This window comes from Xenopus laevis, chromosome 3S (assembly GCF_017654675.1).
Source record: "Xenopus laevis strain J_2021 chromosome 3S, Xenopus_laevis_v10.1, whole genome shotgun sequence".
In the NCBI taxonomy this organism is placed as follows: Eukaryota; Metazoa; Chordata; class Amphibia; order Anura; family Pipidae; genus Xenopus; species Xenopus laevis.
The window spans coordinates 6,042,501-6,069,828 of record NC_054376.1 but is presented as its reverse complement, the minus strand read 5'-3'; the positions used below and the strand labels follow the sequence as shown (position 1 = coordinate 6,069,828).

The 27,328-nt window shown below is 42.9% G+C and overlaps 1 protein-coding gene across 11 annotated transcripts in view; it reads left to right on the top strand.

The window, feature by feature from the left end:
- Positions 1-886: 886 nt before the first annotated feature.
- wnk1.S (WNK lysine deficient protein kinase 1 S homeolog) overlaps positions 887-27,328 on the top strand; it is a 120,069-nt gene continuing 93,627 nt past the window's right edge. For 4 of the 11 annotated variants that reach the window (XM_041587933.1, XM_041587936.1, XM_041587934.1 and 1 more), the window contains exon 1: positions 887-1,932. In XM_041587933.1, coding sequence (XP_041443867.1) covers positions 1,291-1,932 — 642 coding nt within the window. In that variant the 5' untranslated portion in view covers positions 887-1,290. The remainder of the gene's footprint in view (positions 1,933-27,328) is intronic. The other 7 variants (XM_041587939.1, XM_041587935.1, XM_041587938.1 and 4 more) reach the window with 3 other exon arrangements.

The following is a 27,328-nucleotide window of genomic DNA, read 5'->3' as shown; positions in this document are numbered from 1 at the left end:
AAAATCTTTGAGTCTATGGGGGGGATTTAAGGGGGAGAAGGAGCTTATTTGCGTTAAATCCTGAGTCTTCCCAGCAAGGATGGTTGTACTTGCAGGGAGTTGTATGGGGGTTCCAGTTGGATGGTTGTACTTGCTGGGAGTTGTATGGGGGTTCCAGTTGGATGGTTGTACCTGCTGGGAGTTGTATGGGGGTTCCAGTTGGATGGTTGTACTTGCTGGAAGTTGTATGGGGGTTCCAGTTGGATGGTTGTACTTGCTGGGAGTTGTATGGGGGTTCCAGTTGGATGGTTGTACTTGCTTGAAGTTGTATGGGGGTTCCAGTTGGATGGTTGTACTTGCTGGAAGTTGTATGGGGGTTCCAGTTGGATGGTTGTACTTGCTGGGAGTTGTATGGGGGTTCCAGTTGGATGGTTGTACTTGCTGGGAGTTGTATGGGGGTTCCAGTTGGATGGTTGTACTTGCTGGAAGTTGTATGGGAGTTCCAGTTGGATGGTTGTACTTGCTGGAAGTTGTATGGGGGTTCCAGTTGGATGGTTGTACTTGCTGGGAGTTGTATGGGGGTTCCAGTTGCAACTCCCAGCAAGTACAACCATCCAACTGGAATCCCCATACAACTCCCGGCAAGTACAACCATCCAAACCAAACTCCCATCAATCACCCCTTATACAAGACTTAGCCCCGCCCCCGTTAACTCCCAGCACCTCTCCATACAACTCTCATATATTTATTTATCAGCCTTAACGCAGAAAACCAGACAGACATAAACCCGCAGATATTAAACTGCTTCTCGGCTCAATGAGAGCATCTCGGGGGGCAAAAACACCGCAGGTAACACGTTTGCCGCCCGCTCTAGCTTTAAATTTGAATCCGCCCACGTGACGGTGACACCGCCCGGCCATGATCACATGTGCGTGACGTCACGGGGGGAACTAATCGGCACTAGGAACTAGCCGCAACCTGAGCTTTCAGGCATTTGACGGAGAGTTTTGAAGGGGGGAAGAGGAGCCTGAAGTATCCGGTTTGTGTCGCAGCCGCCGGTGAGGGGGGAAGGATTTGTGTCAGAGCCGGCGGCGGGTGTTTGATTGACGCTTTTGTTTCCCCCGAGGCCTGTCAGACGTTCCCTCATTCTTGGCCTGTAGTTTTCCCTCTTCCCATGTCCCCTCCGCAGCATGGCCGGTGAGCTCCGCCCGTGGGAGCCAGAACATTCCCCTCCGCTGCCCGTGCAGGGCCCAGACCCCGGCTCTGTGTAAAGCTCAGTCCCACGAGCAGTTTCCGCTCTCGGCTCAGACGATGTCTTCCGTGGCCGGCAGCCTGGCCCCCCCTCGCCCCACTAATGGCTCCAGCTCTGACACTTCAGTCGGGGGTCGCCTGGTGCCCGGGGAGGAAAGCGAAGAGCGACCCGAGGAATTCCGGCGCCGGCGTCACACTATGGACAAGGACAAGGCTGAACATCGCTTTTTCCGCCGCAGCGTCATCTGCGATTCCAACGCTACAGCCCTGGAGCTTCCCTCCAACCAGAGCATCCTGGGCTCCCCTCCCGAGTCCCAGACCGGCCTGCAAGTGCTTGTAGCCTGGGACAGCTCTGTGGGGGCCCCTGTAGCCCAGCCAGTGATAGAGCCCGCCAGGGAAGTCTTTCCTGACTCCGCCGAGCAGCCTCCGCGGATCCCAGAGGCACAGCAACAGCACAGAGGATCCGCGGAGGCGGAGAAAGCCCCTAAGCCAATGAGCGAGCAGCCCGAGGAGGAGAGCGCCAGGACACTGCAGGAAAAACTCGCTGATGAGAACGAGGAGCTGGAGACCAAGGCGGTGGGATTCTCCCCGGATGGCAGGTTTCTAAAGTTCGATATCGAGATCGGAAGAGGATCTTTCAAAACGGTTTATAAAGGGCTCGATACGGAGACGACTGTGGAGGTGGCCTGGTGTGAACTGCAGGTGAGAGACGGGGGCAGGGGGGCCACACTTTGCTTCTACTTCTCTCCCTCATCCAGGTCTGGACTGACATTCAAAATAGGCCCTGGCATTTCAGCTACACAGAGGCCCAAACAGCTCAATACATAGTGAGTGTCCATGGCAACTTAAAGCAGCCCCTCTGGCATTTGCCAGAAACCACAGATTGCCAGTCCATGCCTGATCCCATGCCTGACCAATCACAGCTGCTGGACAATTCAAGGTTGGCTTGACAACAACCTCACAGGCTACCACGCTGGAGAGGCCCACGTTAAAAGGGTGCTTCACCGTTTTAGTATGTTATAGAATGGCCAATTCTAAGCAACCTTTCAATTGGTCTTCATTATTTTTTTTTATTATAGTTTTTGAATTATTTGCCTTCTTCTTCTTGACTCTTTCCAGCTTTCAAACCGGGGTCACTTAAGGTCCCCATAGACGCAAAGATTTTTCTTTTCCGATTTTAGTTTAGTCCGACTAATCCATCAAATTCGAACGATCGTACATCTTACGATTTTTCGTCCGACAACTGTCAGAAAATAGATTGGTCAGGTTTAAAAATCTTAATCGGTCCCAGTGCAATCTATCTATGTTTGCAGGGCCAAGCAGGCAGCTCCCCTTCAGTTTTGCTGAGATAATCGTGGTCTTATGATAACGATTGGATCTTTTTAAAATCTGTACATCTATGGCCAGCTTAACCCCTTCCTAAGAACAAATGCTCTGTAAGGCTGCGAATGTATTGTTATTGCTACTTTCTATTCAGGCCTCTCCTCTTCATATCCCAGCCTCTTATTCAAAGAAGAGCATGGTTGCTAGGGTAATTTGGACCTTAGTAACCAGATTGCTGAGAGCTCCTGAATACAAAGCTAAATAACTCCAAAACCACAGATAATAAAAAATTAAAACCAACTGCAAATTGTCTCAGAATATCAGTCTCTACAGCAGTGATCTCCAACCAGTAGCTTGTGAGTAACATGTTGCTCTCCAACCCCTTGGATGTTGCTCCCAGTGGCCTCAAAGCAGGTGCTTATTTTTGAATCCCAGGCTTGGGGGCAAGTTTTGGTTGGATAAAAACCAGGTGTACTGCCAAATCAAGCCTCAATGTAGATTGACAATCCACATAGGGACCACCAAATGGCCAATCACAGCCCTTATTTGGCACCCCAGGAACATTTTTCATGCTAGTGTTGCTCCCCAACTCCTTTTACTTCTGAATGTTGCTCACAGGTTCTAAAGGTTGGGGATCCCTGCTCTACAGCATAATAAAAGTTATCTCAAAGGTGAACAACCTCTTTAAAGACCAGTTAAGATTTTGAGTAGGGATGCACCGAATCCACTATTTTGGATTCGGCCGAACCCCCGAATCCTTCACAAAGGATTCAACCGAATACCGAACTGAAGCTGAATCTTAATTTGCGTATGCAAATTAGGGTTGGGAATGGGAACATTTTTTACTTCCTTGTTTTGTGACAAAAAGTCACGTGATTTCCCTCTCTGACCCTAATTTGCATATGCAAATTAGGGTTCGGACGGACAGAAGGATTCGGCCGAATCCTGAACCGAATCGTGGATTCGGTGCATCCCTAATTTTGGGAGGCTCTAATGCAGTATTCCCCAACCCATGGCTTGTGAGTAACATGTTGCCCCAGTGGCCTCAAAGCAGGTGTTTATTTTTTAATTCCTAGTTAGGCGGCAATTTTTAGTTGTATAAAAAACCAGTTGTTCTGCCAGACAGAGCCTTCTATAGGCTGCCAGTCCAGTACCAAATAGCCAATCATAGCTCCCCAACTCTGTTTACATTTGAATGTGGCTCACGGGTAAAATAAGGTTGGGGATCCCTGCTCTAATGTCTAGTATAGGTAAATCTAAAACAACTGGACTTGCTGAAGGCATTTCACTACTCATACGAGCAGTGAACTGAAGAAGCTGCTCGGATGAGTAGTGAAACTTCTTCAATGATTACTTAACAAATCCACTTATTTTACCTATACTAGATATAATACCATGACCTGGATGAATATAAATCTTCATAGTCACCTGCTCTTATGGTTACTTTAAAAAAAAAAAAAAACAGGCTGAGATTCGGGTTAGCACTTTTTTATTTTTTTTGCTTTCCAAGATATTCTGCAGTGATAAGTAGGTGTGTTACTACATCTCCCTGCATTGTGCTGATACCTGCATTGACTGTCTGTGGAACTATAACTCATTTGGCTACTGGTAGTTTTAGGTCAGCACCGTCCAATGGAATAGGTCGGCTTTGTGATGGGGTTGTTGGGTGTAACTTATTGGTCGTTGGTTGCCAGGATGTGTGGCTATTGCAACAAGATGGGAAAGGGAAAAGATATGACTGCTGGGGGCTGTCTGGCCTCTGGACTTCTTTAAACTACAGGGTGGCATTTATCGTTTCTAGGGACGGCATATTCAGAGACTGAAGTGTAAGTCTATATACAGCAGTGATACCACTGGGGTAACAACAAAACCACTACAAGCAGTGTGTCTGCTTAATGACCTGGAGGTGGCCATTGAAAGTACTGTTTTTATTGTTGCAGATGAGACTAAATTGTGCAGAAATATAGGTTCCATGCAGGATGCTGCCACTTTGCACAGTGATTTGTCTAAACTGGAAAACTGGGCAGCAAACTGGAAAATGAGGTTCAATGTTGATAAATGCAGGTTATGCACTTTGGTAAAAATAATATAAATGCAAGTTATACACTAAATGGCAGTGTGTTGGGAGTTTCCTTAAATGAGAGACAACTTGTTATCTACAAGAACACCTAGATCTAATTCTGGGCAGTGTCATTCTGTGGCTACTAAAGCAAATAAAGTTCTGTCTTGCATAAAAAAGGGCATTAACTCAAAGGATGAAAACATAATTCTGCCTCTTTATAGGTCCCTGGTGAGGCCTCATCTGGAGTATGGGGGCAGTTTTGGACTCCAGTCCTTAAGAGGGATATAAATGAGCTGGAGAGAGTGCAGAGACTAAGTGCAACTAAACTGGTTAGAGGGAGGGAAGAGTTAAATTATGAGGGGAGACTGTCAAGGTTGGGGTTGTTTTCTCTGGAAAAAAGGCGCTTGCGAGGGGACCATTTCCTTTCACTAGGGGGTCACCCAAGCTTCTTTTCTAACCTTGGTGTTTTGTAGGTATGTCAAGAATCTGGCATACAAGGCCTCTTTGTTTACTATAGGGAAAGCCCAATAAGTAGCTTTAGTTTAGCTCAATAAAACAATCCGTACTGTTTATAACCATTTCCATACAGCAGATGTGATTTTCTACCCGTTACCTGAGCCTTAAAGAGATAGAACTTAATGGGATATTGACAGCAGCATATAAAGGCATTTAGTATTACATTTTTGTATGCTTTGAAACATTTACTCGTTTTTGGTTTTTTTTTTCTTTTTGCAAAAAAAAGTGCTATCTGAATTTTATTACTTTTTCTACTACAACAAACAGGCTGCTTCATTGAAGTGAGAATAGATGATGAATAGGAGAGGGCTCGGGATAAGAGAGAACCAATAAATATAACAGTCAGGCCTCACGTTCAGGTTTTTTCTTTTTGTTTGCTTTGGGTCATTGACCCCGACAACCAGACAGCTGTTTTAGTTGCAGACTAAGAGTAATGAAAGAATAAATGATGAAGACAAATGTTGCAGGCCATTGGTACCATACTCCAATTTAAATGTAAACCTTTTATTTATATATATATATATATATATATATATATATATATATATATATATGTCTACACACATGACTTGACTTTTCTTATGTGTCATTCTATAACATTGAGGCGCTTTGTAATGCAAAAGGAGGCCGATAACTTAGAATTGAGGCACAAGATAAGTGTAGGATTCTGTATTTTGCTGCATGTAATTCTCTGCTAATAATACATGTATGGGATCCATTAACCTATTATCCAGAAAGCTGGATGATCTCGCATAGAATCCATTAAAATCAAATAATCCAGTTTTTTAAAAATGATTTCCTTTTTCTCTGTAATAATGAAACGGTAGATATAAGTAATCCTTATTGGAAGCAAAACCAGCCTATTGGGGTTATTTAATGTTTACATGAGAATCTCTAGCAGACATAAGGTATGAAGATCCAAATTACGGAAAGATCCGTTATCTGGAAAACCCCAGGCCCTGAGCATTCTGTATAATGGGTCCCATACCTGTATCTGAAATCTGTTCCTACCGAGTATGTGATGATATGAGCTGATGGAAGGACTGCAGAGATTGTGCTGGCAATGTGTATGTTGAAAAAGTCCAGATTTTAAAGCTGGAACCGCTACCCAACCCGGACCCTACACAGTTAAGCTTCCCTTCCAACCTGTGACTGCGAAACTGGAAGTGACCACCTTGGACAGGAAGTGACATAACTCCGGCTCCAATTGTGCAGGAAAGGGATGAAAAAATTGCCTACAGCACTAAGTAGGGTGAGCGGACCAAGTCCCGCATCTTAGCTGGGTACCCAGGTGGGTTACCCACAGACTGACTACTCACATGGTCACAGAAGCAGGAATTTTCTGACCAAAATCCGGGTATTCCGCGGGTTCCGTACTCGATGTCGGACTCTAATCCAGAGTTTAGACGTTCACATTGATAAGTGGTGGTAAGGAGAGTGTAGTAAGGTAAGGAGTGTGTAGTAAGGTAAGGAGTGTGTAGTAAGGTAAGGAGTGTGTAGTAAGGTAAGGAGTGTGCAGTAAGGTAAGGAGTGTGCAGTAAGGTAAGGAGTGTGCAGTAAGGTAAGGAGTGTGCAGTAAGGTAAGGAGTGTGCAGTAAGGTAAGGAGTGTGCAGTAAGGTAAGGAGTGTGCAGTAAGGTAAGGAGTGTGCAGTAAGGTAAGGAGTGTGCAGTAAGGTAAGGAGTGTGCAGTAAGGTAAGGAGTGTGCAGTAAGGGCCGTGTAGTCGGGCAAGGGCCGTGTAGTAAGGCAAGGGCCGTGTAGTAAGGCAAGGGCCGTGTAGTAAGGCAAGGGCCGTGTAGTAAGGCAAGGGCCGTGTAGTAAGGCAAGGGCCGTGTAGTAAGGCAAGGGCCGTGTAGTAAGGCAAGGGCCGTGTAGTAAGGCAAGGGCCGTGTAGTAAGGCAAGGGCCGTGTAGTAAGGCAAGGGCCGTGTAGTAAGGCAAGGGCCGTGTAGTAAGGCAAGGGCCGTGTAGTAAGGCAAGGGCCGTGTAGTAAGGCAAGGGCCGTGTAGTAAGGCAAGGGCCGTGTAGTAAGGCAAGGGCCGTGTAGTAAGGCAAGGGCCGTGTAGTAAGGCAAGGGCCGTGTAGTAAGGCAAGGGCCGTGTAGTAAGGCAAGGGCCGTGTAGTAAGGCAAGGGCTGTGTTGTTTCAGCAATGATTCACTTAAGGTTCTGATTTTTATGTCTTAAACAGCATGGATCTCCAACGTGGATATTGCCAGTAATGTCAACTTGGACAGATGCAGGATTATTGACCATAGATTGAGTACAGGCCTTGAGACAGGGATTGTAACATGAGAGAAAATGCAAATACTATGAAGAGAGTGGGCTGTATAATTCTTAGGAGGTTTGGTCTTTGCCCCTTTTCAGGGGATCAACTGCTGTTGAAATAGTGAGGCATCATGCAGAGTAATAGAGGCTCTTGTATATTTAATTGGTTAGTAGAGGAGCCCAGTGATGTTTGGTGGGTGTATATTGTATAGTTCTGCAATGAGTGGATATGAATGAGAGAGAAGTACAACTGCATTTCCTAATAGCACATCCACTTAGTTGCGTAAAGAGAAACTGTAACCTGTGTGACTTTGGAATGAGTCACAGACATGCAGGCGTAGGCAAGGGAACTGATATCTGGATTTGCTGGCTCCTCACCTAGTTTTAAGGCTGGTTCCCTTATGTTAGCCTGAAATACTGCCATTAATTATTCAGCCGATAACTCTCCCTTCTTCTCTGCGTATAGACTCTTAAAGGGGTTCTTCACTTTTTTTTCAGTTCACTTGTTTTCAGATTGTTCACCTTAAACAAAAACTTTTTTCAATTGCTTTCCATCTTTTATTTATTACTGCTTTTCCCAAAATTAAAGTTTAATGTTCGTGTCTGTGGGGTTTCAGTCTGGCAGCTCAGTGATCCAGGATCATTCTGAACTGTTTCAATTTACTACGTTTAGTCGATACAATTAGTTGATCCATTTCTCAGCAGTATCTGTGGGATTATTAGCAACTATTGTATCAATTCTAACAGCCGCCTTTGATTCTGCTCAGCAGGGACAAAGAAAACAAATGTTTCCTCTAAATGTATCAATTTAAAGCAGTTCGAGTCGGTGACCCCCCCTCCCCATCAGAGCTGGTTTAGAAGGTGAAAAAAATGACGCTTTATACCTCAATATTAGGAAAACGGTCACAAATAGAAAGTAGTTGGGAAAAGTCTTTATTTCTGAGTCCTGCAGCGGGTCGGGTACCCGTGGGTCACCGGCAAAAATCTGCGGTACCCTGCGGGTTGCAGGTAGTAGTTTCAGGAGCGGGTATAGATGCGGTCGGCGGTTCTCTGGGTTTGCGGGTCTTCTCAATAGAGAGTTTTACTCCTTTTTTTCTGATCACGCCTACTTCCAATGATGTCACTTCCGGTTTACAATGACAGCACTTCCTGTTTTACTCCCTTTTTTCTGATCACTCCTACTTCCAATGATGTCACTTCCGGTTTACAATGACAGCACTTCCTGTTTCTTGATGGTCAGCAAATCACGGATCGGGTTGCAGATAAGGTATTTGAAGGTCAGGTCCAAGCGGATGAGTATGCTGATTACTGGTCCGGATTTGGGTTGCGGGTCGGGTTTGGGGTTAACAAATTCGTTCCGCGCAGTACTCAAATCTGAAACCAACTGAACTGGAAAAAAGTCTTTGAAGTTGAACAACCCCTTTAAAGGCGTTGTTCACCATTGAGTTAATTTTTCAAATGACGTAGAGAGTGATATTTTGAGACAGTTTGCAATTGATTTACATTTTTTATTATTTGTGGGTTTTGCTTTATTTAGCTTTTTATTCAGCAGCTCTCCAGCTTGCAAGTTGTGTAATCAGGTTGCTAAGGTCCAAATTGCCCTAGTAACCATGCACTGATTTGAATAAGCGACGGGAATATGAATAGGAGATGGCGGTGAGTAATCAAAAGAAGCAAAACCACTATTTGTAGCCTTATAGAGCATTTGTTTTTTAGATGGGGGGGTCAGTGACTCCCATATGTAAGCTGAAGAACAAGGCAAATACATCAAAAACTATAAAAAAGAAAAAACGACAGCCAATTGAAAAGATGCTTAGAATTTGGTGATCTAGAACATACTAAAAGTTAACTTAAAGGTGAACCACCCCTTTAAAGGAAAACTATACCCCCATAATGAACACTTAAGCAACAGATAGTTTACATCATATTAAGTGGCATATTGAAGAATCTTACCAAACTGGAATATATATTTAAGTAAATATTGCCCTTTTACATCTCTTGCCTTGAACCACCATTTTGTGATGTCTGTGTGCTGCCTCAGAGATCACCTGACCAGAAATACTACTATTCTAACTGTAACAGGAATAAGTGTGGAAGCAAAATACGGAACTCTGTCTGTTAATTGGCTCATGTGACCTAACAAGTATGGTTTGTTTAGATTGTTTGTGTGCACCGTGAATCATACGATCGCAGGGGGCGGCCCTTATTTTTTAAAATGGCAGTTTTCTATTTATGATTACCCAATGGTTCATACTACTAAAAAAGTATATCATTATGAAAATGGTTTATTTACATGAAGCAGGGTTTTACATATGAGCTGTTTTATGCAATATCTTTTTATAGAGACCTACATTGTTTGGGGGGCATAGTTTTCCTTTAAGGGAGGCTGAATCCAACTTTCCAGTTGGAAAAGCCATTTTAAAGCTGGAAGAAGACAAATCATTTAAAAACCATAAAAAAAATATCAATAATGAAGACCAATTGAAAAGTTGCTTAGAACTGGAATTTGCTAAATCAACTAAAAGGTAACTTTAAGGTGCAAAAAGTTTGCTTCCAGTTAAAGCCAGGGCCGCAAGCTTAACGCACCGGGCCTTTAAATTACCCGATGGGAGCTAGTGCAGTATTAATGGGAAGGTTTTCTTATATAAAGCTTTGGTTATTGTCTCATCTGACAAATTGCAAAACGTTTCAGGTCAGAGAACTCTACATGATGGATATTAGCATTACAGTCTATATTATTTCCTACTTCTCTGTGAGAATACAAAGCTTTCCTGCCGGCTGCCAGGAGATTGTGCGCTTCACTGGAACATTAGTGGATGTTTCCATGTGTTTTTCTTTTGTCAACCAATGCCTTCTATGGGATTGGGGAATCGTGGATAACTATCCTATTCCCTTTTTTCAACACGACGTTCATGAATACGTTTTGCCTGTTGTATTAATTAAGAAAAATCACAGGATTTAAAGGGTTTGTTCACCTTTAAGTAAACTTTTAGTATGTCAAACAATGGCCAATTATAAGCAACTTTTCAATTGGACTTCATTATTTATTTGTTATGGTTTTAAAATGATTTTCCTTCTACTTCTGACTCTTTCCAGCTTTCAAATCGGAGTCGCTGACCCCATCTAAAAAACAAATGCTCTGTAAGGCTCCAAATGTATTGTTATTGCTACTTTTTAATACTTCTCTTTCTATTCAGGCCTCTCCTATTCATATTCCAGTCTTTTTTTTTTTTTTTTTAAATCAATGTATGGTTGCTAGGGTAATTTGGACCCTAGCAACCAGCTTGCTGCACTTGCAAACTGGAGAACTGCTAAATAAAAAGATAAATAACTAATACAAAGTACCCCAGGCACCAGTAATCTGGACTTTTGTTGTTCTTTAAAGGGATACTGTCATGGGAAAAAAAATTTTTTTCAAAATGAATCAGTTAATAGTTAATCTGCACTGAAATCCATTTCTCAAAAGAGCAAACAGATTTTTTTATATTCAATTTTGAAATCTGACATGGGCCTAGACATTTTGTCAATTTCCCAGCTGCCCCTGGTCATGTGACTTGTGCCTGCACTTTAGGAGAGAAATGCTTTCTGGCAGGCTGCTGTTTTTCCTTCTCAATGTAACTGAATGTGTCTTAGTGGGACATGGGTTTTTACTATTGAGTGTTGTTCTTAGATCTACCAGGCAGCTGTTATCTTGTGTTAGGGAGCTGTTATCTGGTTACCTTCACATTGTTCTTTTGTTTGGCTGCTGGGGGGAGAGGGAGGGGGTGATATCACTCCAACTTGCAGTACAGCAGTAAAGAGTGATTGAAGTTTATCAGAGCACAAATCACCTGACTTGGGACAGCTGGGAAATTGACAATATGTCTAGCCCCATGTCAGATTTCAAAATTGAATATAAAAAAAATCTGTTTGCTCTTTTGAGAAATGGATTTCAGTGCAGAATTCTGCTGGAGCAGCACTATTAACTGATTCATTTAAAAAAAATATTTTTTCCCCCATGACAGCATCCCTTTAAGGATTACAGGTATGAGACCTATTATCCAGAATACTCAGAACCTGTGGTTTTCTGGAAAAGGGATCTTGTATCTTCTTAATTTAAGGGGCAGATTTATTAAGGATCAAAGTGAAAATTCAGATTTTCTAATTTTTATCTTGCTCAAAACTCTCAAATTCAAATTGTGAATTATCCAAACTCGATTCTAGTTTTAATTTGAATTTCGAGATTTAACATACTTTAAGAACTTGAAAGAGCCCTTTAAGAACTCAAATTCGACTATGCGCCACCTTAAACCTGTATAAGTCAGTGGAAGAGGTGCCGGGATCAATTTGGTAATGTTTGCAGCCTTCCTGACAAAAAAACTTGAAACAAATTTAAATCTGATTCGAGTTATCTAATTTAATGGAATTCGATTTCTGTTTTCGGGCTGATTAAATTCGTCTGAGCTGAGAAAATTTGATTTTATTAACACATTTCGATTGGTCGAATTTCAAGTTTATGAGAGTTTTAAATAACTCGCATGAATTCGAAATTTGACCCTTGATAAATTTGCCTCTAAGCGTAATTTAAAATCACGTAAACATGAAATAAACCCGATTGGCTGGTTTTGCTTCCAATAAGGATTAAATCTCTCTTAGTTGGGATCAAGTACAAGTTACTGTTTTATTATTACAGAGAGAAAGGAAAGAATTTGGATTATTCGGATAAAAGCAGTCTATGGGTCTTCCCATAATTTGGAGCGTTCTGGATAGCAGGTTTCCAGATAACTGTACTTACTACAGATTAAACCCAAAACCTATGGGTTAAGGTGGCCATACACGGGCCAATAAAAGATGCCGACAGATCGAGTCGGCAGCTTATTGGCCCGTGTATGGGGCCCCCCGGCTGGCTTCCCCGATCGAGATCTGGCCGGAAAAAAAAATCTGACCGGACTAAAAATCTGGTCAGATTGTGGCCGCATCTGTTAGTTGATGCGGTCCCGCAATCCGCCCGCCCGTAAGGGCCCACAATCGGATCAGACCAATATTGCTCAAGGTGGGCAGATCGGGGAGAGATCCGCTCATTTGGCGACATCACCAAATGAGCGGATCTCTCTGTGTATGGCCACCTTTAGGCATGGTTGTAAGTCATTTTATTGGTTGAAGAGTTATTGATGCATCTAACTCTTCTATGCATAAACTTTGGCATAAACTGCCAGATTGTACACCTTTAGATCACTCAAGCGGCACCCTCATCTGACTCAAGTATAAGTATGAATAAGCTCTTGAGCATGGATTTGGCAATATGAAACACCACCTTAATCATAGGTACAATAGGGTTACACAGGCCTGACTGTACTTACCCTTATCTATTCTCCAAGTAAGGGGGAAATAAGCAGGAGGTTAAAGTGGCAGAATTTTTTGTGTTGTGTGGGCCAGGGAAGATATTTGCAGATTAGTCATTTCTTGGCTGTGGAACTGCTTCGCTTAGTAGAAAGTGACTGAACTGTGAAGCTATTTGGATGCATTTAGGAAAAATGTCCAACTCTGTTTTAAAGGGATACTTTAACTAGCTCCAACTTGCAGTACAGCAGTAAAGAGTGATTGAAGTTTATCAGAGCACAAGTCACATGACCAGGGGCAGCTGGGAAATTGACAAAATGTCTAGCCCCATGTCAGATTTCAAAATTGAATATAAAAAAATCTGTTTGCTCTTTTGAGAAATGGATTTCAGTGCAGAATTCTGCTGGAGTAGCCCTATTAACTGATGCGTTTTGAAAAAAACATGTTTTCCGATGACAGGATCCCTTTAAGTAAGTCAAACTAGGAAGGAGGGTCAGACTGGGGGGCCCACCAGTGCGCGAGTGCAATGTGTTTTTTGCCGTGTCCGGCTTAAACAAGGGAGGTCACAGCAGTAAAAAGGAGCACAGTGTGCGGATCTGGGCTGGCGGGCCCCACTAGAGCCTGGGCCCCACTAGAGCCTGGGGCCCACCAGGTTTTTTGCTGGTGTCCTACCAGGCCAATCCGACCCTACTAAGAACCTCTGTAACTGTAAATGCTGCTGCTATCCGTCCGACATCTATTTCTATTAGAAATTCAAGGACCTACAGGTATTAAATTTACAGTAACCTCGGCAATGGAATAGGATATATATACTTTACACATATTTAGCGCTTACATTTTCTAGTGCCAGCTGTTATTGCAAGGCTTTAGAAGCATTTATCATTGGATGTGGGGGACTGACTTGCTTCCACAGGATCACTGCCGGTTTAACATGTGACAGTGGAAAGCACAAATCCAAATGAATTTCTAGCAACCAGGAAACGGCGAAAGGGAGGCGGCTGTCCCCGAGAGCTTACATTTCGCCTTTGTCTATTTTAAGGATAGGAAACTCGTTACAGACAAACAAGAAATCTGCAGTAAGGAATTTCGTTTGAGGTTCTGGGCATTGTTTGGAAAGCTGAGCCGCTGTCTTTGCAGAGCCAGGGGCAACATAGTTGTGTGTGGGGACCTGTTATTTATAATCCAGCATGCAGCTTGCACGTGGTTAGTGAACTGCAACTGGTTGTTGATTGGACAGACCTTGTATATAGCGTTAATAACAACGGCATGCTTTAATATATTCACATGACTGATACCAAAGATCAGGATGGGTTCCCCACATTTTATTTTTACCCGTGAGCCACTTTCAAATTTAAAAAGAGTCTGGGAGCAACACAGTCATGAAAAATTGTCACGATGAGCGCTCGGCGCTTCCTACCTTCCTCCCGGCGCGGCGGCGGATCCAAGATGGCGGCACCCAGGACTACACGTGGGCGCGCGGTGACGTCACGCGCTGTGGCGCCAAATTCTAACATAAAAGGACGCCGGAGACCCGGGTTCGATGCCCGAGTATAGCTCAATATTATATTGTGTTCCTGGGTCTCCCTGCTTGCCTGTTATACCTGTTATTGATCATCTGCCTGTTTCCTGACCTTGAACCTTGCTGCCTGCCATCTTGAACCCTTGCCTGGACTAGACCTCTCTATTGGATTTCCCTTGAATTGTACTTTGCCTGGACTCACTGGAAAAGGACTTCCTCCTTGATCCTTACTACACCCCCCTGTGGGTGCCGCAGGCCCCCGCTGACAAAAATAGTCCCCGGGGATGCCAAATAAGGGCTGTGATTGGCTACTTGGAATGGCAGCCTATAGAAGGCTCTGCTTGGCAGTTCCACTAAGCACCTACTTTGAGGCTACTTGGAGCAACATCCAAGTGTTTGGTGAGCAACACAAGCCATTGATTGATTGGGGAGTTGGCTGCTGAGGGATCCAGCTATAAAATGGGTCTGGTGGTGCTGGTATTCATAATCATCATACACAGTTCCCTTCTGTTTTAGCCCTGAAACTTCCATATACTCAACAGGATAAAAATACTTTGTCCCTCGAGCAGAAGATGGCAGGCACTCACAGGTCCCATAGACAGGCTTGTAAAAGAACGGTAAACTTACTGAGGCCTTATGCGTATCAATCATTTGTGCGCTTAATCATCGGCTAACAAAGTTCCTCCCCATAAAAGTTTTGGGGTACCGGGGTCTTTGCTTTGCTCCTATATGTGCCTTTGGTCGCCCCTGCTTGTGCCACCTTCGAGACCTCTCTAGCTATCACTATAAACAATGTTTTATTTCTGTTCTGTGCATGAATAGAGGTCGTCAAATTGAGCAGACAAAAATTGATTCCAAAATAACCTATGGAACGAATGAAATACACTAATAATAATAAGCAGACGTTTAAAAGCCTGACCTTCGGAATGATTTGTTGCTTCAGTGGAAGCCATGAATGAAATCCGAGAAGAGAGATGACATTGCAAAGAGCTGATTCTGCTTTATGCATTTACTGTAAATTTGGGAGGGGGTGGGTGGGCTGTAAAGGGGAACCTTGGAATGCGCTCCAGGTAACTGAAGGTATAAATTTGTGGTTTTGATCGGAGTTTGTAGCAGAAAATATTGAGATAAAAATTTGGACTTTGACCCCCTACATGTGTTTTAGCAGAGACAATTCTCATTCTTGTCTATTGCAGGGTATTTTGTAGCCACAAAAAGTAGCTGCTATTAGTAGCTCTGTGTGTCTTCCATGCATATTCCATGTTGGTTCACTTTGGCTCATAATCTGAAAGGTATGGGCAACAAGTTGTGAAACTGTAACTCTCAAAACCCCCCCCCCCAGCATCCTTCAGTAAGAACTGAATGGCTGTAGGTTAATTGTCCATGAAGGGATCCCGACGGCAAAGCAAACAAACAAAAAAGTTATAAGGGTGCTCTAAGGTGCAGATTTATTAAATTTGTGTCAAATTTCACACATTTGAACCCCCCCCCCCGATTCGAATAAAAATCTGAATGTGACAATTATCGCACCTCGACCATGGAAACGGACCTAAAACCTGCCGAGTTCATGTACAAGTCATTAGCCGAGGTCCATTGAGCCATTTGGAAGCCTTCTTGATATTCGAGGTTTTTATTTATTTATTTATTTATTTATTTATTTTTGAAGAATAACTTGATTGGTATGATTTGAATACGATTCTAATTTTCGGGTCCGAACTGTTCAATCGACTTTTAGGCATTCAATTTTTGCTTAACCTCCGTCGAATTGTGAGTATATTCAAATTTATTAGAGTAAAAAAAAAAATTCACATGAATTCGAAATTCGACCTTTGATAAATGTTTAACATATGGGTGCTCCAAACCTAAACTACTTCATGGGGCAAATTTACTAAAGGGCGAAGCGACTAGCGTGACGTCATTTTGGAACTTCGCTGATTTACTAACAGTCGCTGACATAACTTCGCTAGAGAAGGAGATAGACTCTAGCGCTACTTTGCTCCCTAACACCTGGCGAATTTGCGCTCTGGCGAATGGACGTAACTACGCAAATTCACTAAGATGCGGATTTTACTGAACTTTACCTCTTGCGCCAGACTTTCCTTCGCCACCTCAGACCAGGCCAAGTGCAATAGAGTAGAAATATTTGAAAATTTTTCCAAGTTCCAAAGAACGCTGGCGACTTTTCCTTTTTTCAGGGTGGTAGGCTGAAGAAGAGCGTAATTTTTTTTTGGGGTAACCGACTTCCCCCCTACATTTCCTAACATATGGCACATAAACTATATACTGGGCTCATGTGTAGGGCATTATAACAACTTTATTTTATTTCAACTTCCCGCCATATGCAAATTGGCCAACGCTAGCGCATCTTCACTTGGCGCAGAAACGCTAGCGCAACTTCACCAGTGTTTCACGCCCTGGACGCAACTTCGGATTTTAGTGAATTAGCGTGGTCCTGGTGAATCTATGCCTGGGGAAGTGTTGCGCTGTGAGAGATGCCGTCGCTGGCGAAATTTCAGAGGTTAGTAAATTTGCCCCCATGTTTCCCTGCAAGGTGTGCAGTTCACCTTTAATTGGTGGTTTACTCAGTCCTGTAGTGAGCGACATGTAGATGACAGTGATTAGTTGCAAGTTCAGTTCAGGGAATATTTGTCACAAGTTAGTCATTATGTGAATTAGTAATTACTGACTTGCTTGAACAAGTAATTATTTCGCCGGTCTGGTTTGTGTGGCATCTTCAAAAATTCTTCCGATTCTGGTTATAGGTCTCCGTTGGCTTTTAGATCCTTTCCAAAAGAAGGTGTAAAGCCAAAAAAACGCCGGTAGGCTTTTAGTAAACATTTGAAACAAAATCGTCAAAGAAGCCTGCAGGGCCGGCACCAAAACCAAAGTCTGACCAAAGTCACAACTATCAGGGCAATGAATAGAAAAAAGGAGAGGCAGACACTTTTTACAAATAACCCTAAAACCTCAGAGAATATTTTAATAAACATATATTAGAAAGTTGCTAAGAATGGCATCCTTTTGGTTAGGCAAAACTGTATTTCTGGCTTTATATCTCATTTTAAGGGGGCGTTATACAGAGCCGTTATGGCTTGTAAGTGTCTTTTCTTGTTAAACAGAACAAAGCGATTGTGTTTTAGGGCAGAGACACACGATCAGATTCGGGGTGATTACTCGCCAGTGGTGTAACTAGATGTTACTGGGCCCCACAGCAAATAATTTTTCAGGCCCCCAAAATGTCTAGAGATTGGCATATTTTACCAACATTTATTGAAATTGTATACGAATTAGGGCCTCATGGGGCCCCTATACCTCCTGGGGCCCCCCAGCAGCCGCAGGGTCTGCTTCCTCTATAGTTACGCCCCTGTTAATCGCCCAGCGACAAATCTCCTTTTCTTCGGGGAGACCTATCTCCCGCCGGCTAGAATGTAAATTACGTGCAAATTTGTGCGATTTTGTTTTTTCCGAAGTTGCCTCACGAGTAAACTTCGGGCGACTTCAGAAAACGAAGCTCTCGCAGTGCCATCTAAGGTTGCCACCCTGCTGGTATTTAACCGGCCTAGCCGGAAAAACGGGTATCGAGGCTGTTGCTGGTATTAAAATAATGCCGGCAATTACACGGCCGGTAAAATTATGAGGGGAGAAATGCCATTTAAGTAGGGATGCACCGAATCCACTATTTTGGATTCGGCCGAATCCTTTGCGAAAGATTTGGCCGAATACTAATCCGAATCCTAATTTGCATATGCAAATTAGGGGTGGGAAGGGGAAAACATTGTTTACTTCCATGTTTTGTGACCAAAAAGTCACGCGATTTCCCTCCCCGCCCCTAATATGCATATGCAAATAAGTATTCGGATTCAGTTCGGCCTGGCAGAAGGATTTGGCCGAATCCCAATCCTGCTGGAAAAGGCCGAATCCCGAACCGAATCCTGGATTCGGTGCATCCCTACTTTTAAGCAGCTTCGCTGCTCCCTATGCGGGCTGCGGCGCACTCTCGCGTGATGAGATTTGTGGGCGGCATCGCCGGCGTGACTGGGGCTTTAAAGAGTAGATGCGAGTGCACAGTGCAGATTAGTGTAGGTGGAGCGTGCGGCCGGACACAAACAAACAGAAAAGAGCAGTACTGTGCGGAACGCTGACAGTCTGAGAAACTGACAGTGAGAGTGACTGTGGACACTGGACAGTCAGTGAAACTGGTGTAGTGATTCTGGACTGCGGCGGGCTGTGTTAAGATTAGAACTGTTGGGCAGTAATTCTACTAATGTGAATGGATAGGGGGTGTGCTTTGGGCAGAACCAGGGGTGGGGCTTTGGGCAGAACCAGGGGTGGGGCTTTGGGTGGGGCTAAGGCCAGTATTTTTTCCTAGTGCCATCCCGCCAGCGATTTACATACTAGCCGGCAGGAGGCAGTTTGGGGAGATTAGTCACCCCGAAGAAGAGGTGATTTATAGCCGGGGTGACTAAATCTCCCCAAATCTGAGCTTGTCTCTCTGCCCTTATAGGTAAAGCGATTCTGACATGATTTTTTTTTTTGGTGTCGTTTTTATTTCTAAATTACAATGCAAACTCCATGTAACGTAAGAAGTCGCAGTGGGACATGGAGCTGTTCTTATATCTTATAGTCAGCTGGTTACCTTCCCATTGTTCTGCTGATGGGCTGCTGGGGGAAAGCAAGCGGGCTGATATCACTCCAACTTGTAGTACAGCAGTAAAAAGTAACTGACACAAGTCACATGACTGGGGGGACCTGGGAAACTGACAATATGTCTTAACACCATGTCAGATTTCAGAGTTAAATATAAAAAAAAATCCGTTCTCAAAAACGGATTCCAGCGCAGAATTCTGCTTTGAAAAAAAAACCATGTTTTCCCATGACCGTATCCCTTTAACAGCATGTGTCTTTAAACCTCTGGCTCGGTGCTGGTTTTCTGGTGGAATATGGAATCCTTGTGCCCAAACATGTCTGATCCCTTGTGATTCCTAAATGAGATAATGCGTAGAACATTTTTTTTTGTTCGCAGTCGAACATGACACTTTGCTCAGTCACACAGGAGTCACGCTTTATTTTTGTCATAAGATGTTGCAAAGGAAGTTACGGATAATCTGTTTTCACTTTTTACATTTCCCTTTTGTTACGCGATATTTAGTTCAATGTAGGAGTGATTGGCACATACGCCGCATTTTATCTGTCAGTTCAGTAAAAGAGCATCGAGACATTCCTTTTACGTTTATTTTTATGTATACAATTGCGTGGGCGCTGCCATATTGCTTTCTTTAAACTTAAGGCATCGCATACTTATCAACACCCAGGCCTCACCCATAGCAAGCATTGTGACTGAAATGACAGTTGTCACAGATGGCTGCAAACATGAAATAAAAGACATATTTTCATTGTCTGTACAGAGCAAAGGATCCGATTTGTAAGTGGAATGCAGTGATTCCTCTTGGGCTTTGGATCCTTTTTTATTTTATGTTCCTGAATTAGCAGCCTCACTAAGACAACTGGTACTTGACATAAGCTCCCCTCTTAGGGGGACCCCAGTTATTAGTTTACTTTCTTCCTGGGTCTCATGCAATGGGTCCTGCCAGTGAAGTACAGGTATGGGACCTGTTATTTGGAATTTTCGGAACCTGGACCTTTCTGGATAAAGGATTTTCCTGTAGTTTTGATCTTCATACCTTAAAGGGATACTGTCATGGGAAAACATTTTTTTTTCCCAAAATGAATCAGTTAATAGTGCTCCTCCAGCAGAATTCTGCACTGAAATCCATTTCTCAAAAGAGCAAACAGATTTTTTTATATTCAATATTGAAATCTGACATGGGGCTAGACATATTGTCAGTTTCCCAGCTGCCCCAAGTCATGTGACTTGTGTTCTGATAAACTTCAATAACTCTTTACTGCTGTACTGCAAGTTGGAGTGATATCAACCCCCCCCAGCAGCCAAACAACAGAACAATGGGAAGGTAACCAGATAGCAGCTCCCTAACACAAGATAACAGCTGCCTGGTAGATCTAAGAACAGCACTCAATAGTAAAATCCCATGTCCCACTGAGACACATTCAGTTACATTGAGAAGGAAAAACAGCAGCCTGCCAGAAAGCATTTCTCTCCTAAAGTGCAGGCCCAAGTCACATGACATGGGGCAGCTGGGAAATTGACAAAATGTCTAGCCCCATGTCAGATTTCAAAATTGAATATTTTTTTTTTTTTTAGTACTATTTTAATATTGCAGAGAAAGAAGGAATAATGTTTTAAAATTTGGATTATTTGAATAAAATGGGAGACCGTCTTTCTCTAATTCGGAAGATCACATACCTGTATAAAGGATCCCCTTTCCCGTTGCCATCCTCTGAATAGAAGCATTTTTTGGGAATAGGCAGGAAAGGGAGATTGTTACCCGCCAAAACCCTGCCACTTTGTGGGTATTGTGCAGGTACCCGACTCGATGCAGGACTCTAGTGTAGGCTCCTTTTGGGGTCCAGAATTTGGCCATGGCTGGTTTCCGCAAAAGTTTAGAAAACAACTATGGCAGCAAATAGGCATTCATTCCACATCTTAAGGTGATGGGACGATAAAAGCTGCCAACCTCAAATTAACTGATCTCTTGCCCACCTTGTTAAACAGGGCTTTTAGGGGTATCTTGGAGAGTAAACGTGGATCATAATCTCAACCTAAATGGATTTAAGCAGACCCTACTCATTCATTACTCCAGCCACCCACAGGGAGGCCACATTTACTGTTGTAACCCTATGCAAAGACCCTCCTGTGACCTCTGTATGCTAAATTATTCTAAAAGTATGGGAATCCTGTCTTGACTTTACCAAGCAATACATGTTGAAAAAAATTTCAGGCATAGTCTAGTTTTACTTTGCAAGAAGACTCCTCAAATCCTGCATTATAAGTAGGGATGCACCCAATACACTCCTTCACGAAAGATTTGACCGAATACCAAATCTGAATCCTAATTTGCATGCGCAGGACCACCATCAGAAATCGCAGTGCCCCATACGACAAAATTTCCTGGGCCCCCTGGGCTACGCCCACCGCAAGCCCCACCTACAGGTCTGCCCCCCACCACACAGTAAAAAAACAAAAAAAATATTGGTGGCTAGGGTTCCCACATGTTAATAAAAAGATATTGGTGGTCAGGGCCCCCCATAAAAAACATTTGTGGCCAGGGCCCCCCCATTAAAAAATATTGGTGGCTAGCACCCCACATGAGAAAAGAAAAACTGGTGGCCAGGCCCCCCCCCCCCCACATTATGAGAAAATTGGTGGCCAGGGCCCCTTAAAGGTCCATGCCCTCCCGAAGTCAGCAGCTCTCAGAAAGATGGGTGGCCCGGCTAATCAAGTAAGTGTGGCGTGGCAGGGCCCCCCTTACCCTCGGGACCCCCTACAACTCTCCCCCCCTGTCCCCCCCTGATGGCTGCCCTGTGCATACGCAAATTAGGGGTGGGAAGGGGAAAACATTTTTTACTTCCTTGTTTTGTGACAAAAAGTTGCGCGGTTATCCGTCCCACCCCTAATTTGCATATGCAAATTATGATTCGGTTCGGCTAGGGAGAAGAATTCGGCCGTGTCCGATTCCTGCTGGAAAAAGCCTAATCCTGTCCGAATCCCGAACCAAATCCTGGATTCGGTGCATCCCTAATTGTAAGATTAGTATGTTCCTTTAGGGTCAGTCCACACAAGCAGATTCGGGGAGATTAGTCGCCCCAGCGACAAATCGCTGTTTTTCGGGGCGGCAATCTCCCCGAACTGTCTCTGCCGGCTAAAATAAAAATCGTCTATGGCAATTCACACACGGAGTTTTATTTTCTGAAGTTTCGAGCGACTTCGGAAAATGAAGCGCCGCGTGTGAATTGCCGCAGGCGATTTTCATTTTAGCTGGCGGAGGGCAGGGGGAAGGCAGTTCGGGGAGATTGATGCCCCTAAGAACAGCCGATTTGTTGCTGGTGGACTAATCTCCCCAAATCTGCTTGTGTGGCCAGTATTTTAGCTGAACCCCCCCCAATACACACAGATTTGGGCAAACGTTGTAATCACTTGGGCCTATCTGTTTTTTCTACTCCATACGTCATATAATAAGAGGCATTTACTTTATCTTTGCTTTGGCCAGTTCATTCATTATATCACCCTCTTATCGTTGGCCCATAAAGTGCCTGTTTTGTAATGTTGACAGTCAGCTGTGGTTGATATACAAAGGAAGGTGACAAATCCACAAGAGGATCTGGAAGTGCTGAAGTTTGCAGAACGGATGATGGTTTCCTCATTCATAGGAGCTGTAGTAGTGAGCCGGAACAATGAATGGAGGTCCTGGGCAAGTCTGAATAGAGAAGCATTTGCGGCGCTTTTTTGTGAATAGGCAGGAAAGGGAGGTTGTGTGTGAGTGAGGCCCAGGTGAGCTTTCAGGTGAGATGTTATATTTGTCGTCTCAGTCCTGGTGGTGACTCAGTTTTGGGGCGTGTGAGAACATTCGCTTGCAAGCACTGCGGCTAAACGGCCTCTTAACACCGATTTCAGAAATTCCAAACAGATTACCGGAGTTGGTTTGTATAGTCTGCGACTCTTGGCATTCGCAGTATATTCTGTCGCTATCTATATCCTTTATGTCATAATAATGATAATGTAGTCCCCTGTTGTGAAATCTGGGATAGGCCTGGTTGCTTTAAAGTTAGCAATCGTCTTCATAGTCTCGCGCTCTTTGCACTCGTTGGTAGTAGGGTTAGCACAATAGGGGCAAATAAAATGACGCATGGTATGCATAAGTATCTCCTTTCCAAAGATACTGGGGCTCATTTATCAACACTGGGCAAATTTGCCCAAGGGCAGTTACCTATAGCAACCAATAAGTGATTAGCTTTTTAAAGCCAGCTGCAAGTAGAACAATGAATGCAGCAATTTGATTGGTTGCCATGGGTTACTGCCCATGGGCAAATTTGCCCAGTATTAATAAATGACCCCCACTGTCTTTATAAAAGGGATTCTGTCATTATTTTTATGATGTAGTTTTTATTTCTGAATGACACTGTTTACACTGCAAATAATTCACTCTACCATGTAACAATTAATTCCTAACCCAAGTGTATTTTTTTTTTTAGTTGTAATATTGGTGTGTAGGTGCATCTCAGGTCATTTTGCCTGGTCATGTGCTTTCAGAAAGAGCCAGCACTTAAGGATGGAACTGCTTTCTGGCAGGCTGTTGTTTCTCCTACTCAATGTGTCGCAGTGGGTCCTGGATTTTTACTATTGAGTGCTGTTCTTAGATCTACCAGGCAGCTGTTATCTGGTTACCTTTCCATTGTTCTGCTGATGGGCTGCTGGAGGGGGAAGTAAGAGGGTGACATCACTCCAACTTACAGTACAGCAGTAAAGAGTGACTGAAGCACAAGTCACATTACTGGGGGCACTAGGGAAACTGACTGTCAGATTTCAAATTTAAATATAAAAAAATCTGTTTGCTCTTTTGAGAAACTGATTTCAGTGCAGAAGTCTGCCGGAGCAGCACTATTAACTGATACATTTTGGAGAAAAAAAAAAATGACAGTATCCCTTTAAGCCAAGCCTACATTTCCAAGGGTCCCATCTATGTTAAAGGGGTCCAGTGTTTAATATGAGCTCAGTCAACAGGGCTTGCATTCTCCCCTTAACATGAGTTAAATGAACAAAGCTTGATTGGAACCTACTTTCTGACCATTTTCAAAATGTTAAGTTGTGGGAATTTCACATGTAACAATTTTATCAAACTTAAAAAAAAAAAAGAAAAAAAAAAAAAAAATATAGAAATAAAAACCCATCATCTGAAATAAGAATGTAACAGACAGCAATTTTTAGTGTGGAATTGATTTGGTCAAGAGTCTGATACACAAGGCTCCAAATGAAAGTTCTGTAATGTCACATGCATGTATGGACTCCCTCTAATCCCTGCAGTATGATTGTCCTTTAATGTGTGAAAGAACCACATATCAGAGAGAATGTTTCACTGTCATCCAGCTCAGATGAGTGGGATAAGATTTCATTCTTGCCAAGACCCAGCCCCACATGCCTCCCAAGACGGGCCTTTCTACTGGGGCTCAACAACGTTATATTTAGCTTGCACTTGCCCTCCATTCCTAGAAAGTCATCGTCTTTGTCTCTTGCTCAGGAACTCACAGATTATGGGAGAAGAGTTTTCATAATCTCACACTATTCATTCTTAAAAGGGTTATAATACTAATTTATTTTCTTTTGACTCCAAGATATTAAGGGATACATGTGCTGTTAATATGAATGAATTTTGTTCCAACAGCGCCACCTGCTGGTCAGTTTCTGACCAGTCTGACCACCAAGTAGTCAAGGAAGTTGTCAGGAGAAAGAAAGAGGCTGCTCTGATGTTCTTCTGCTTAGGAAAACAATTAGAAACCTTTCTCAAATCTTTCCTAAGCAGAAGAACATCGGAGCAGCCTCTTTCTCGACTGCCCGACCCGACTGCTGAAATTACAAACTTCTGAATAAAAAGCTAAATAACTCCAAACTGCAAATAATAAAAAAATGAAAACCAATTACAAATGGTCTCAGAATATCACTCTCTACATCATACTAAAAGTTATCTCAAAGGTGAACAACCCCTTTAAATAGCAGACACGCAGAAGTAACACCGACCTATTTATAATGTTTGCCGGCTACAGGCGCGAAATAACATTTTTCGTATAGAACTGTAAATGTAACCGCAGTAAATGTTTATAGAAGGTAAAAGTCTGCGTCGCCTTAACTGTAAAACAATATTTTGCAGCCGGGAAGCAATTAACGTCATTCGGGTTTTCCTTGACAGCTGAGCAGTTGCAAGTCCACACCCCTGAGCCTGGAACAAATGGAACAGCCTAAAGATATTTTAGACCTTGGCTGTGGTCATTGTATCCGTGGCAACAGAGCAAACCAATCAAAGTGCACATTTTTCGAGCCGCCCCTCGGACATACCTCTGGAGGCCAAAGAAGAGGGTACCTGTTCTATTCTGGATTAGCTCGTTCTGTTCATTGTTATATAACGCGCTGATGGAGACGCTCAAACATCTGCGCAGTAGTCGTTTAGTATCGACCGCTTTATAAAGCTCTACATTATATACTTATTTCTGCCCAGATTGATTAAAAGCAACTCGCAGTAGTGTGTATAGTAATAGAGGCGAACGGTGCTGAAGTGGGGAAAAAAAAACAAAAAAAAAAACCCCCCCCCACATGCTTTTAAAGAGAACTAAAGCAGACTAATAGGGTTATTTAACAAAATTTGAAAATCTCTCATTATTTTCTGAGATTTACCGCATGGGTTATTTCCCTTTATCAATACATTTTCCTTGAAAATGTCCCATGCTGGGGAAAAAACTCGGAAAAATTGCGAAAATTATTCGAATTGGATGAATTTTTTGGATATTCCGCCCCAAGTTTTGCTTGAAAACCAATAAATCTTTGGATTATTTTGTATGAAACCCAGCACAGATCAGGATATCTTTGGGACTTTTACCATTGACTTTTACAACCTTGGCAGGTCTGAGATGCCGGATTTATTGATTTGCATTTTTGCCATCCCCGAATCAATCCTGAAAAATTCCAATTTTTTCACTAGAACTTCGAATATTGGCATTCAGATTTTAATAAATAACCCCCTAAGCCAGGGGTCCTAACCAGTATTGAACTCTATATTGGTCCCCGGCCCAAAAAAGGTTGGGGACCGTTGCCCTAAGCAGTCGGCTAGAATTGCTGCTACACCTGGGCCTTATTTATCAAAATACGAATTTTAAATTAAAAAATGTCCGACCAAACTAGAATCCACGATTGGACCTCATTTATTCTTAAAAAAGCACAATTTAATCAGATCGGGGACAAGCTTGATAAAATCGAGCGAAATCCGAATCACTTGTTTTTTTCTGTAGTTCTTTCCCGAATCACTCGTTTTTTTGTTTTGTTTCGCGTGCCACCTTCTCTGCCCTCAAACGACAATACTTTCTTGTTTAGGATTATGTGGTTTCAAGACAACACTTCAAGTTTTCGGATAAAGCATTTGTGGGCTGGATCTGGTAGCAGGTCTATGTAAAGCTGTAAATGGGGCGGAGGCAGGATGTGGGTGTGGCAGAGGCGGGATGGGAAGTGGGCAATGGCGGGTCAGGAAGTGGGCGAGAGGATGGGCATCGGAGTGCATTGGGTCTCTGAAGATTATTTTTTGCAGGGGGCCTGACGCACTGTTCAGACATGTTTGGGCACTTGGGCCATTTGTCATTATTGTTAATAATAATTGTTAATTATATATATATATATTATAATGTCAGTGAGCTGTGAAGAAGTTTGCAAATCATTTTTTTGACAGACCCTCTCCAGCCCATGTTTTGTTGTAGAGCTGACCATTCCCCAGCGACTGTCGGTTTCCTGTGCCAAATTACTGTTATTAGATGTTCATCGCTTTTTTTTATTCCATTGTAAAATATTTATAGAAATAGCAGAACATGCAAGAAATGCTGTTATGATGTGCTGTGAGGTTTCCAATTCCTATTTCCACCCAGCGTGTAGTAGAGCAAAATTGCTTTTTATCTGTTTCTCGCTCTGCAAAACATGCAGCAATTTGTCCTGTTTATCCGTTGCACCATGGAAAGATTTCACTTTGTTACAGTTTCCTGCAAGTGTTATTGGGCATCAGCACATTATAACTGAGCACTAGATATCTAATAACACATGACATGGGTTTATTTCCTCAAAGCTGTGTATATATGGATATAGATATGAGACCTGCTATCCAGAATGCTCGGGACCTGGGGTCTTCCGATATTCAAAGCAAAAACCAGTCTATTGGGTTTATTTAATGTTTACATGATTTTCTGGTTGACTTAAAGTATGAAGATCCAAATTACAGAAAGATCTGTTATCTGAAAAACCCCAGGTCCTGAACATTCTGGATAACCGGTCCCATACCTGTACTGTTTTATTATTATTATTTTTATTATTATTTTTATTATTATTATTGTTATTTTTATTATTATTATTTTTATTATTTGGATTATTTCATTATAATGGAGTCTATGGGAGACAACCTTTCCATAATACTGAGCTTTGTGGATACCGGCTA